General features: G+C 42.5%; 1 protein-coding gene across 1 annotated transcript; it reads right to left on the bottom strand.

The window, feature by feature from the left end:
* Positions 1-7815: 7815 nt before the first annotated feature.
* Positions 7816-13261, bottom strand: LOC110522531 (fos-related antigen 2). The gene is made up of 4 exons (XM_021600978.3): positions 12593-13261; positions 12063-12308; positions 11252-11359; positions 7816-11129 (listed from the first exon to the last, which is right to left on the bottom strand). The coding sequence occupies exons 1-4, from the start codon at positions 12704-12706 to the stop codon at positions 10575-10577; spliced, it is 1023 nt and encodes a 340-aa protein (XP_021456653.2). The 5' UTR covers positions 12707-13261; the 3' UTR covers positions 7816-10574.
* Between the last annotated feature and the right edge of the window lie 355 nt (positions 13262-13616).

Genomic DNA, 13616 nt, shown 5'->3' with positions numbered 1-13616 from the left:
TAGAACCAAAAATGGTTCTTCGACTAACCATTTGAAGAACCCTTTTGGGTTCCATGTATAACCCTCTGTAGAACGGACTCTACATGGAACCAAAAAGGGTTCTAACTGGAACAAAAATGGTTCTCCTATGGGGACGCCCTTTTTTCTAAGAGTAGAGAATAACATTTTAATATCTTTATTTACGTCTGTGGAAATATGTGTCTTTATATCTGTGAAAATGTCTGTATTCGTACGGATATTTAGTGTTCTCTTAGTAACTGCCATATTAGTTTACACAGAGCTCCAAGAAAGCAGGTTTTTGCCCTTAGGTTATCATAAGGATTATGATAAAAACACACTGACAATATGACTGCAAATGGTAAGTACACTATATGTCATCTGTGACCTATAGAATGTGTGTCACTGCATGGAATACGGTAAAGGTCACCCAAGCTGAAGACTGAATCTGAGATGACAAAATGAGTATTACTTTATCCTACCTTCCTCTATTACAGTATATTCAGACTGATAACCAGGTGAACTGCTGAAAACACTTTCTGTTGTCTGAATACTCTATTGACATTTTCTCCCCCATCCTTTACCTCCTGCTCCCTCCCCTCCCCTCCCTCCCTCCCCACCAGAAAGTCCACAGATTGTCACGGCAGTCAGATGAATCCAGTGCAGTCTGTAACTGAATGAGCGATGACCTCCAAGGCTCATCAGACTGCCATCCGATAAGGAGGTGGACAGGGTGCGTCCCACTTCACTTCACGGCCTTATTAACTCTACCGTGCATGATGTCACATCTTTTTTAACCGTCCTGCATAATCACTCCAGGAACTACTCAACACAACTCGTTATGGCATATATTGTACACATTAACCCACCTACGGCATACTAAACAGCCACAAAAGAGCATAAAAACATATTGCCAGACCATATAAAATTAACCTATTGATTGACAGATACCAGCTTTGACAATGTTGTGAAACATGGAGCTGGTGGGCAGAGTAGCAACTCAGTTTTTTTTTCTGTCAGCTGATCACTGAGATGAGGGTATAGAGGGGAAGTAGACAAGGGATGTGTCTGAGACAACTGCAAGAGTTGGCAAGGCATTCTAGATCAGGGACTTTCAAGCACCTTACAATATCTCTTTAGCCCAATCTTATCATTCCTATGAGCAAGAACATATCTATTGAAATAATGACAACATACTCATGACCTTAAAATCACATAATCAGACATAAGAAACTTCAGTATAGTCTAATATTGTTATCCCGACCCTAGGCAAAAACAGTGAAAAGCCACTGGGCACACACTGGCTGAATCAAAGTTGTTTCAATGAGGGTCCCTGGAATGTTTTTTTCTTCCCCTTATCAACGTAGGCAGTGACAGTTCCTCTATGACAAAAGAGTCCATCATTGAAATCAGACCCCTAGTCACTGTTTAAATTTATTAAAAATACAAAATGGAAATATCACATTTACTTAAGTATTCAGACTCTTTACTCAGTACTTTGTTGAAGCACCTTCGGCAGTGATTACAACCATGAGTCTTCTTGGGTATGATGCTACAAGCTTGGCACACCTGTACTTGGGGAATTTCTTCTGCAGATCCTGTCAAGCTCTGTCAGTTTGGATGGGGAGCGTTGCTGCACAGCTTTTTTTCAGTTCTCTCCAGAGATGTTCGATCGGGTTCAAGTCCGGGCTCTGGCTGAGCCACTCAAGGACACTCTGAGACTTGTCCCGAAGCCACTCCTGCGTTGTCTTGGCTGTGTGCTTAGGGTCATTGTCCTGTTGGAAGGTGAACCTTCGACCCCAGTCTGAGGTCCTGAGTGCTCTGGAGCAGGTTTTCATCAAGGATCTCTCTGTACTTTGCTCCGTTCATCTTTCCCTCGATCCTGACTAGTCTCCCAGTCCCTGCCACCGAAAAGCATCCCCACAGCATGATGCTGCCACCACCATGCTTCACCGTAGAGATGGTGCCAAGTTTTCTCCAGACGTGACGCTTGGCATTCAGGCCAAAGAGTTCCATCTTGGTTTCATCAGACCAGAGAATCTTGTTTCTCATGGTCTGAGTGTCCTTTAGGTGCTTTTTGGCAAACTGCAAGTGGGCTGTCATGTGCCTTTTACTGAGGAGTGGCTTCCATCTGGCCACTCTAACATAAAGGCCTGATTGGTGGAGTACTGCAGAGATGGTTGTCCTTCTGGTAGGTTCTCCCATCTCCACAGAGGAACTCTGGTGCTCTGTCACAGTTACCATCAGGTTCCTGGTCACCTCCCTGACCAAGGCCCTTCTCCCCTGATTGCTCAGTTTGGCCGGGCGGCCAGCTCTAGGAAGGGTCTTGATGGTTCCAAACTTCTTCCATTTCAGAATGATGGAGGCCACTGTGTTCTTGGGGACCTTCAATGCTGCAGACATGTTTTGGTACCCTTCCCCAGATCTGGGTCTCAACACAATCCTGTCTCGGAGCTCTACGGACAATTCCTTCGACCTGATGGCTCGGTTTTTGCTCTGACATGCACTGTCAACTGTGGGATACCTATAGAGAGGTGTGTGTGCCTTTCCAAATCATGTCCAATCAAACGAATTTACCACAGGTGGACTCCAATCAAGTTGTAGAAACATCTCAGGGATGATCAATGGAAACAAGATGCACCTGAGTTCAATTTCGAGTCTCATAGCAAATGGTCTGACTACTTATGTAAATTAGGTTTGTGTTTTTTATTTTAAATAAATGCTTTGTCATTTTGGGGTATTGTGTGTAGATCGATGAGGAAAAAAATGTCTGACCTGACGTGCTACCAGTCCCAGACCTGCTGTTTTTCAACTCTCTAAAGACAGCAGGAGGGGTAGAGATACTCTGAATGACCGGCTATGAAAAGCCAACTGACAATTACTCCTGAGGTGCTGACCTGTTGCACCTCTCTAAAACCACTCTTATTATTATTTGACCCTGTTGGTCATCTTTGACATTTGAACCACTTGGCCATGTTCTGTTATCTCCACCCGGCACAGTCAGAAGAGGACTGGCCACCCCTCATAGACTGGTTCCTCTCTAGGTTTCTTCCTAGGTTCTGGCCTTTCTAGGGAGTTTTTCCTAGCCAACATGCCTCTACATCTGCATTGCTTGCTGTTTGGGGTTTTAGGCTGGGTTTCTGTACAGCCCTTTGTGACATCAGCTGATGTAAGAAGGGCTTTATAAATACATTTGATTGATTGATATTTAATCAATTTTAGAATATGGCTGTAATGTAACAAAATCTGGAAAAAGGGAAGTGGTCTGAATACTTACCGAATGCACTGTAATTGATTACAGTTTTCTTTGTAATCAGTTACTACTCAAACCTGATGACATTTACTCTACCTTCTATACCACCCATAGTGCAGGGCTCTATGCTGACCTTTTTTATAAGGAGTACGTGTGCACCTAAATTGAAACAACATGTAGGCTCACACAAATACATTTAGGAGCACAATGCAAAATATTGTATCATTTTCTAGGCGCACTGATGCTCCTAAATAAAAATACAAAAATATTTAGGCGTATATTCGCGTAAAATGGTCACACAATAGAGCCCTATAGTAGCAAACAAAACAACAAATAAGGACGCATACTGTTTGTAAAGTGTGTATTTAAAGGGTGCATTATCAACTCTGTACACTCCCTACACGTTCTATATACTTATTAATGCATTTTGACTTTAGTGATACAGGCCTACACACCCTGCAGGCCGATTCCCTCTATCTATTTCATAAAGACTTCCTTTATAGGTTGACTTATTTGTGGAGGGAATTCATACTAGTCCTGGTTGACATGCTGATTCCCCTGCCTCTAATGTTGTCACTTGGCAACAGTTGGCAGGATGCTCCCCTGACAGTCCATCAGAATGGAACCCTCTGACATCATCACCACGGGACACCAGACACACGCAGCAGGAAATGCATTCTCTTTTCATTACTGAATGGAAGCTCACCAAAATAACTATTGAGGAAGGGGACATCAATGTATCCATAATAAAAGAGAAGCTTTCGTCTTGAAATGTGATTGTTCTGTCTAAGGCTTTGTTGAATATTGATGCTGCGGTAGAGAATGACGGGCTGTGTACTCACAGATAGACGTTTTATCAATGTTTTATCACCGTTTTCATACCCACAGGATTTTTCTTTGTATATTTTATAGAGAATATGCAACAATAGAGAATCATTAATGAAAGGCCATGAGTACTTAAAACAGTGCCAGTCTTGTCTGAATCTTTTATCCACATGATAATAGAAATGAGAGAGAGCGAGATAAAAGGACTGTAACTGTACTGTTGAGTACACCCTGTAGCTGTAAGAGTGATATAGTGTTTTCAACCTGAAACCAAACCTCTTTCATCACAGATTGAGTTCTGGAAAGTCTGGGGCCCATGTCACTCTGTGGCCCCTCAGCTATGGAAAACTTATACCATAATTTCCACACTATTGTGCCGACCCGAACCACACAGCACTGGTTTTGTTATTTTATTTTCAACGTAACTTGGCATAGCTTAGTTCAGCTCGGCACATCACATGGCTACTGATGAGCTAATCTGAAAGCAGCAGAATGAGATTTCACTCTTCCTCCTAATAACAGAGAAACAAAAATCGGTTAGAGTTTCACCCTATGACCTCATTGGCTATGGAGCGTACCATGGAGCATTTAGGATGGGAGAGTGGGAGACGAGCACTTTGTGGTGTTCATCCCCATAAATACCCTGTGAGAGGTGTTTAAATCCTCATTGTGGCTGTGTGGTGTGGTGTACTGGAGCTCCAGACGGAAAGGATATTCACTCAATAGAGCAGCCTCTTTGGGTCCTAATCAACAGGATGAGCATCCATCCAGCCTGGAGCAGGGTACAATGACTGACTCAGGGAGTCCTTTCTCACCTCGAAAAAGACAGTTCCCTCATCATGCTTGTGCTCCTAGCTAGGAGAGGTCTGTAAGAGGAATATACCTGTATAATATTTTATAAAAGTTAGAGACAAGAAGAGTAAATATAACTTAACTGTAGTAAATACTGTATAATAGCCATTGTAAACCGGTAACATAATTTGCTGTGGTAACAATTGCGCAACTGCAAATGACAAGCAGTGATAAATGATCACATGCATTATGTAAGGTATAATAAACAAGGGGCATTGCATTCTATGGAAAATGATGAAAGACGTAGAGAATCTATAATGCCCTTCAATCCAATCAGAAACGAGTATTCAACAATGCCATGGTAAATGTAAGGTATAGAACATCCCCCGAATCCATATAAAATAGTTGTTTTTCATGCTCATGTTCTCCCCATGTTCTCCCCATGTCCACCTTTTCTGTCAATACTATAGTCCATGTTTTTGCACCCTGTGTCAATTAGTCATGGTCATTGTCTTCCGTCAGACGGCGTCATCCTAACACGTCACACAGCGCTATCTGACGTGAGAAGAGGGCGCAATTTCCACTGGCGGGACACATTCTGAAATTGAATTTTTTCCCCCACCCCCAAGTTTTATCATTGGAATGTGATACAAAACCAGGAAACGGTGTGCTTTAGGACCATGCGGACGCCCCGAGCGGTTGGGTAGGCTGTTTGGAGGCTGTTTGGCTGTTTGTTTATCTGACTGGATTAAAAAAGAGAAAGAGGAGTGGGAGGCCCCGGTGCACAACTGAGCAAGAGGACAAGTACATTAGAGTGTCTAGCTTGAGAAACAGATGCCTCACAAGTCCTCAATTGGCAGCTTCATTAAATAGTACCTGCGAAACACCAGTCTCAATGTCATCAGCGACGAGGCGACTCCGGGATGCTGGCCTTCTAGGCAGAGTTCCTCTGTCCAGTGACTGAGTTCTTTTGCCCATCTTAATCTTTTATTTTTATTGGCCAGACTGAGAGATGGCTTTTTCTTTGCAACTCTGCAAAGGTTCCGTGACTATACCGCTAACACTAAACAGAGACAAGACTCACGACAGTACTGACCTTATGCAGAATCAGGAAAATGTTTGTGTTCTAGCGGTCTGCGTCTGAAGGATGCCACAACAGACCCAAAGGCCCCTCTCATCCTTCAGTGAGTAAATGAAATGAGGATGAGAGTGAAGGTGAGGAGAGGAGGATTAAAAGGGAGGTGATGAGAGCACAGGTTATGGATGGGAAAGAGATTAAAGGACAGGTGAGAAGATTAGGTAAGGAAAGGAGGAGTTACCAGAGGAAAGAAGTAGAGAAATTAAGTGTGAATGGAGGAGAAAAACAATGCAGGTGCATACTTCCCAGGCTGCATTAGGCTTTTTCTCTTTATTTCCCTTCCTAAACATTACAGCATGGAACATTTAGACCACTGCAGATTTCCTGGGGTCCACTAGACTTCCTTGGGGTCCACAGGATTCTATAGGGGTCTTCCTGAGGTCCGCAGGTCTTCCTTGGGGTCTACACGGGTCTTCATGAGGTCTGCTCGTCTTTTTTGGGGGTCAACATTAGTCTATATGGGTCTTCCGGAGGTCTGCTAGTCTTCCTTGGGGTCCACGGGAGTCTACAAGGGTCTTCCTGAGGTCCACTAGTCTTCATGGGGTCTTCTCCTTTAATTAACACACATCTCAACAACACACTGAGATTAGTATGATATGCTGATGAATAGTGAAGGGATCTCTAGTCCACAGTATCCAGCCTTCCTTCCTGTTGGTCATATGACAACGTTTTTCATCTCTTGTTTACTGCTGATATGAAGAGAGAATAAGGCGTATGAGTTGTGTCCAATTGTCCTAGCACTAGCACTTCTGTCAGCATGCAACCAAAACTCCCTTCCCTCAGCTAAAGAGGAGTTTGGGGCAGAGGAAGAAATCCTTCCACAGGGCTGTCATTTGGGCTCCAAGGACCTCTGGCACTGTAGAAATCCTTCCACAGGGGTGTTGGTTGGGCTCCAAGGACCTCTGGCACTGTAGAAATCCTTCCACAGGGGTGTTGGTTGGGCTCCAAGGACCTCTGGCACTGTAGAAATCCTTCCACAGGGGTGTTGGTTGGGCTCTAAGGACCTCTGGCACTGTAGAAATCCTTCCACAGGGGTGTCGGTTGGGCTCCAAGGTCCTCTGGCACTGCAGCGTTCCTTCTATTGCTCTAGGACCTAGAGTCTATTGCTCCAGGATCTAGAGACTGACCTTACTCTTCCAATGGTAAGTTGACTCCACATGGATAAGCTAGGCATTCCCAACTCATAAAAAAAAAGGATAATACATATATGTTGCTTAGTAACCAGCTCAGGAGATATACAGATTGCTCAGCAATTCATAAGTGTTTTGCAACAATAACGGTGGTACACTGTAATACCTTTACAAGAATGGAGAAAAAATATAATAGATTTCTATGGATTTCTATAATGTGTCTGGGAAATGCAAGATCAACTGGAAGTATGTGATGAATATCATGTCATTAAGATGAGGGGAAGAGTGCACGATCATTTTATAGACCGTGATATGTACTGATTTGCATCAGTACACAGGACTAGAGGTCAACAACACTGAAGGTTAAAGTTCAATCAGAATACTTCCAACAACTGACAACTGCTAATTTCCCTCACCTGAAAGTAGCAGCGGAGTAAGACGCATGGCGTGTGATTGGAATATAGATTTGATTGTATGATTTCAATGTTACCATTCACGTAACACGTTCATAAGCAAACAATGAACATGATTTTTGCCTTTTTGGTCCTCTGGTTTAGTTGTACATTTGTGGCATACATCTTCAAAGTTGAATGTATTATAAAGGTTCAAAAATGCTCCGTGTAGCTGTTACTGGAAGTTTACATACACTTGAAAAACTTGTTTTTCAACCACTCCACAAATTTCTTGTTAACAAACTTTATTTTTGGCAAGTCCGCTAGGACATCTACTTTGTGCATGACACAAGTCATTTTTCCAACAATTGTTTACAGACAGATTACTTCACTTATAACTCACTGTATAACAATTCTAGTCGGTCAGAAGTCTACATACACTAAGTTGACTGTGCCTTTAAACAGCTTGCTTGGAAAATTCCAGAAAATTATGTCATGGCTTTAGAAGCTTCTGATAGGCTAACTGACATCATTTGAGTGAATTGGAGGTGTACCTGTGGATGTATTTCAAGGCCTACCTTCAAACTCCGTGCCTCTTTGCTTGACATCATGGGAAAATCTAAAGAAATCAGCCAAGACCTCAAACAAAATTGTAGACCTCCACAAGTCTAGTTCATCCTTGGGAGCAATTTCCAAATGACTGAAGGTATCACGTTCATCTGTACAAACAATAGTACGCAAGTATAAACACCATGGGACCACTCAGCCGTCATACCGCTCAGGAAGAAGACGTGTTCTGTCTCCTAGATATGAACGTACTTTGGTGCGAAAAGTGCAAATCAATCCCAGAACATCAAATGACCTTGTGAATATGCTGGTGGAAACAGGTACCCAAGTATCTATATCCACATTAAACGAGCCCTATATCGACATAACCTGAAAGGCCGCTCAGCAAGGAAGAAGCCACTGCTCCAAAACAGCCATAAAAAAGCCAGACTACGGTTTGCAACTGAACATTTGGACAAAGACCGTACATTTTGGAGAAATGTCCTCTGGTCTGATGAAACAAAAATTCAACTGTAAGGTCATAATGACCCTTGTCATGTTTGGAGGAAAAAGGGGGATGGTTGCAAATTGGTTGCAAATGGGTCTTCCAAATGGACAATGACCCCAAGCATACTTCCAAAGTTGTGGCAAAATGGCTTAAGGACAACAAAGTTGAGGTATTGGAGTGGCCATCACAAAGCCCTGACCTCAATCCTACAGAAAATTGGTGGCAGAACTGAAAAAGCGTGTGCGAGCAAGGAGGCCTAGAAACCTGACTCAGTTACACCAGCTCTGTCACCCAACGTATTGTGGAAAGCTTGTGGAAGGCTACCTGGAATGTTTGACCCAAGTTAAAGAATTTAAAGGCAATGCTATCAAATACTAATTGACTGTATGTAAACTTTTGACCCACTGGAAAGGTAACAAAATAAATAATATCTGAAATAAATAATTCTCTCCACTATTATTCTGAAATTTCACATTCTTGAAATGATCCCAACTGACCTAAAACAGGGAATTTTTACTTGGATTAAATGTCTTGGCTAAGGTGTATGTAAACTTCCGACTTCAACTGTAGATAACGTTTTGTCCCCAGAGTCTGTATACTTAGAGAGGTCTTATATATTATGATCATACTGCCAGCAATTCATATTTTAAAATATGTTTCTCACAGCAAACTATACAACAAATACTCTTCCTATTAATATATTGTACTGCCTCGAATAATACATTGAAACCTAATGAAAACCGTCAAGAATGAATAACACACAATATGAGATAAATATAAAGGTCAACATTATAGCAAATAATTGTGGATGACAATATTGCTATGACACTTCTACCTCAGATGTATGGTAAGTAATGTTTGCATTGTGTTCATATCACATTTGACTGTAGAAAATGTGTCAGTATTGTCGTGACAACTCATTATTCCAACTTAAAATCATAAAATGGCTTCTACATACAGATTGGCTTTAATAAATGGCACAGCAATTAAATAATTAAATACTAAACAGAACTAATGGTTAATAAATATTTGCCATTGTGATTTACAGTAGTGCTTTACAGTTGTGCCAAGGCAATGTCTTGCAGCACCATCTAGCGTCTAACAAACCAAACTACCAGTCAATCGATTTTCAGTTTGAAAATGGATATGATTGAAGTATTGACAAGAGCCAAACTTGTAAAGGAATTGTGATGTTAATTTCTGATTAACAAAGAATATCTAGTTAAACCTTTATCTTCCTCTTACAAGGGAAGAATCCTCTCCAGAGCTCAGTAAAATACACATGTCAAACTTTTAGATACTTGACAGTATACTATAGCCTAGTCTGTGCTTGAGAAAGTGCTCTATTCAATCAGAACCGCTTTAGTGACATCAGTATTGCGGTTGTTTTGGTGGTGTCAGAGGTGGAACTGCTGTTAGAGCTGTCAAATCCACAAGTAGCTCCAGGCATTATACCTAAAGCGGATATTGCCATTAGCTTCACAGTCACATTAACAGAAATCACATGCAGCCTTGTTCCAAGTTAGAACACTGGAATGTGAGATGGAATCTACACATCAAATAGGCTGATAGAAATCCTCTTTATATAGTTTAATTATTTTTCAATTTGAGCGTAATTATTTATATATAGGCTACACTTTCTCGCTCTGAACTTCCAAAGCGAGTGGGGACAGATGTGGCTTCTTGACAATGATTGCAAGAGCAGCTACTCACCGATTTGATGGCTCAAACGCAGTTCCACCTCTGACAGCAAAAACATTTGTTATTCGTGTGTCTGCTATCACAGTTTAACACTCGATCTGATTGAATCTAGGCCTTAGCATGGAGTTTGTACTTTTGGGACAATTCCATTAGTTCCATTATACCAGGCAGACCAAATCAGTTGCTGGTCAAGTATTTCAAAGAATAGCTGAACATCTGAACATGCCATAGTGATTAAAGTACAGTACAGCGCTGTACATTATATTTGTCCACTTTACTGTAAATCATTGCCTTACAGAGTCAACAAGTTGGGGGAGAATCGTGGTCCCAGTAGTCCATCCTCAAGACTCATGTCACTACCAGGGAGAGGCTTGGAGAGCAAGTTGTTGGGAAGGGCCTCTTCCCGGAATGACCTATCCTGCCCACCCAGGCTGGGGTGATGGTGAGACCGCATGGGACAGGATAGATCCACCAAACGGGCTGGGCTGCAGCTCACCATGGACGGGGTGGTGAAGCTGTCGACACTGGGACAGTACTCTTCTACATGGCGATAGGTGGGTTTGATGGCGCAGTGTTCATGGTGGTGAAAGGAGAACAGCATCTCCTCCTGAGGCTCCTGCTTTATCGCGGGAGGGGGGCTCAGGGGTTTGGCCAGGGGGGAGGTGGCTGTGGGGTACATGGTCGGGGCAGGAGGGGGCAGTGGCTGGGCCTGGGGATGGCCGTCACAGCCCAGTAGACACACTGCGGCATGCGACACTAACATGCGCTCTAGCTTCTCTCTCTCCTCCTGGAGCCTCTCAACCTGGGTCTTCAAGCAGGCCTGCTCTCTCTCCAGTTCATCAGTCTCCTTATAGGACAGACAACAGAGTTCATAGTTCATAACCATCAACATCCATCTATACTTACAAAACCGTAGGTAGGTAGAGCTACAGTATTGACTGACTGGTCATTCTCTCTGTTTGGACTCACTCCTTGCAGTTGGTCAGTCAGCTCCTTCCTGTGGTTGCGACACTTGGCAGCAGCCAGCTTGTTCCTTTCTCTCCTCAACCTTCTCCTATCCTCTTCAGCTGGGTTCAACTGTTGATGGAAAACAGTGAGAAACAGTGAGAAACAGCATTGGGCTGGATATGCCATTCACTTGAATAAAAAAAGGTCAACTCTAACATGAGAGGGATACTATAGACCAGTGGTTCCCAAACCTTTTCATTCGGGGCCCCCCTTCCAGCATCTATTTCTATAGGCACAAGCACTGTTCATGACACAAACTGTTCACACTCAGAATTTTGCTGGTTGTAAGCTTATTTCCTGCAAATCTACACATTTTGCCATGCCTAATGTGTATGCATGTGATATTTGAGTGAAAAAAAAATGTACAACAATATACATGGGTTAAAAACCTAAATAAAAAAACATTAGCTGACATGCGCTAGTTGATCTGGTCATTTCTGACAAATGGCTTACTAAAGTTCACAATGACTGACATGACAAGAGGAACTGATGATGCACTACCCAATTTAGAAATTGCACCATGTACATTCTACTATTATAACGTCCAAAAAAAGTTTAAAGCTGTACTGAGTTGGGAACCACTGCTATAGGCTACTTACAGAAATAAAATATATTGCAGTATGAATACATTGATATTTTGATCTACTGTGAGAAACTGTATATTGCAATAACAATATTTTATCATTATTATATCCACAATATTAACAACATATCCATATCCCTTAGTCAAAGCCTCTCGGTCTTCCTGTACAGTGTCTTTGCTTACTGTTACCTGATCACTACGCCTGCTCCTTCCATGCGTGTTGCCCACTGTCCGTATTACCCCGAGCCTTGTGTGGCTCCCAGGCCCCAGGCTACTGCTGATGTCCAGGGGCTGGTAGGGGTGAGAGGGTAGGCAGTGGCCAGGCTTGGAGGCTAGAATGGCTGGCTGGATCATCCACTGCAGCTCCTGACTGGACGTGATGGCATTGATGGTGGGGATGAAGGAACTGCTGGGTAGCTGCATTTTGACAGGATACTGGCGAGGGAGAGAAAAATAACAATTGAAACACAGTAGGCTACATGAACTTTTGCATTATAAAGTGGTAGGCTATGGCTGCTTCAGTCTTAGCTTGTTTCCAAGTAGTACTACTCAATAATGAAATTGTTGCCTTAGCCTATTTACCTTGCCTACACTTCATTTCCATTTTATCATAATTAACCAACCAATCAATATTGCCTATATATGGTATTTTTTTCACAAAGTAGGCTATTTGAAGCAAACGTGTAATTTTAATTTATGTAGAATAGGCATACGAATACCTGTTGGGATTTTGAGGATGCCCAACTATTGATGGCGTCGGAGGAGAGCTCGAGCTGACCCCTTTTCCCGCCACGGAGAGTGGTCTCGTGGTCCGCGGAGTGGTTCAGATGCATGGTCCGTATGTTCCGCGAGCCAACAAACACTCAGAAGGCAGTGGACAAAACTCTAATTATTTAGTCGCCGTTTACTAGTACCAATTAAATAGTTAATTTGTCAATAGAAAGACTATATTTTATGAAGTGATGCTGTTGAAATCTATCGTTCTGCCTGGACCTGCACGTCATCATCCAGGCGCATGGGGAGACGGAGGTAGCTGCGACTGTGAAGACTGAAACTTATTTATAGCCAAATGGGATAAATTCTAGATCCGGTACCTCGGTGATAATACAATGTCTGAAAAACTCTTTAACACATCATGGAAATTGCAAATATGGTCAACTGATTCCATGTATGCCATGTGGTGATTTTAAAAAGGTCTTGCTGACGCAGGCATCCAAAAAAAGGACAATTGCCGTCAGAGCTGAAGTGTGTGGGTAGCTACCACGGTTTAATTGACGTCACATACAAGAGTGTTTCCGTCCAGCGCTGCAGAGATGAGAGCTGTAGGCTTAGCTTCTTCGGGCTTCAGATAAAACAACATGTCGCTCAGGAAACAGGAAACCGCGAATGAATTGTGAAATCAGAGTAAAAGATCTGGACAGAAGCAAGCGGATGTAAGCAGAGGTTGGATGTGGTTATTGCCATATAACTGCTGTATTTAAGCACACATATTTTATTTCTTCTCTCTAGGACTTTTTCAGCTGGACCTCAAGGCAGTCTTCTTTTATATGTCTGTCTCCCTCATTATGTAAAGTGGATGAGCTTTAATTTACAGCAGGCTTTTGTTCTCTCCCTTCGGCATTTAGCCTCCCCTCACAACAGACTTGAGATTGTCTGCATTGTGTTGTCCAGAGGAACAGAAGATAAGAAACCTAATTAAATATTGATTGATAGAAGAGTGTTGAAAAAAAAATGGAATATAAA

This window comes from Oncorhynchus mykiss, chromosome 4 (genome assembly GCF_057628025.1).
Source record: "Oncorhynchus mykiss isolate SJ-2025 chromosome 4, ASM5762802v1, whole genome shotgun sequence".
Lineage (NCBI taxonomy): Eukaryota > Metazoa > Chordata > Actinopteri > Salmoniformes > Salmonidae > Oncorhynchus > Oncorhynchus mykiss.
Note: the sequence above shows the minus strand (reverse complement) of the source record. Positions and strands in the feature narration are given on the sequence as shown.

Bases quoted from the DNA above. Each gene is read 5' to 3' on its own strand.
- LOC110522531 (XM_021600978.3), bottom strand. From the start codon at position 12,706: ATGCATCTGAACCACTCCGCGGACCACGAGACCACTCTCCGTGGCGGG. The intron at 12,309-12,592 runs GTATTCGTATGC...CTCCCTCGCCAG, and splicing joins CATCCTCAAAATCCCAACAG to TATCCTGTCAAAATGCAGCT. The intron at 11,130-11,251 runs GTGAGTCCAAAC...CTGTCCTATAAG, and splicing joins TGACTGACCAACTGCAAGGA to GAGACTGATGAACTGGAGAG.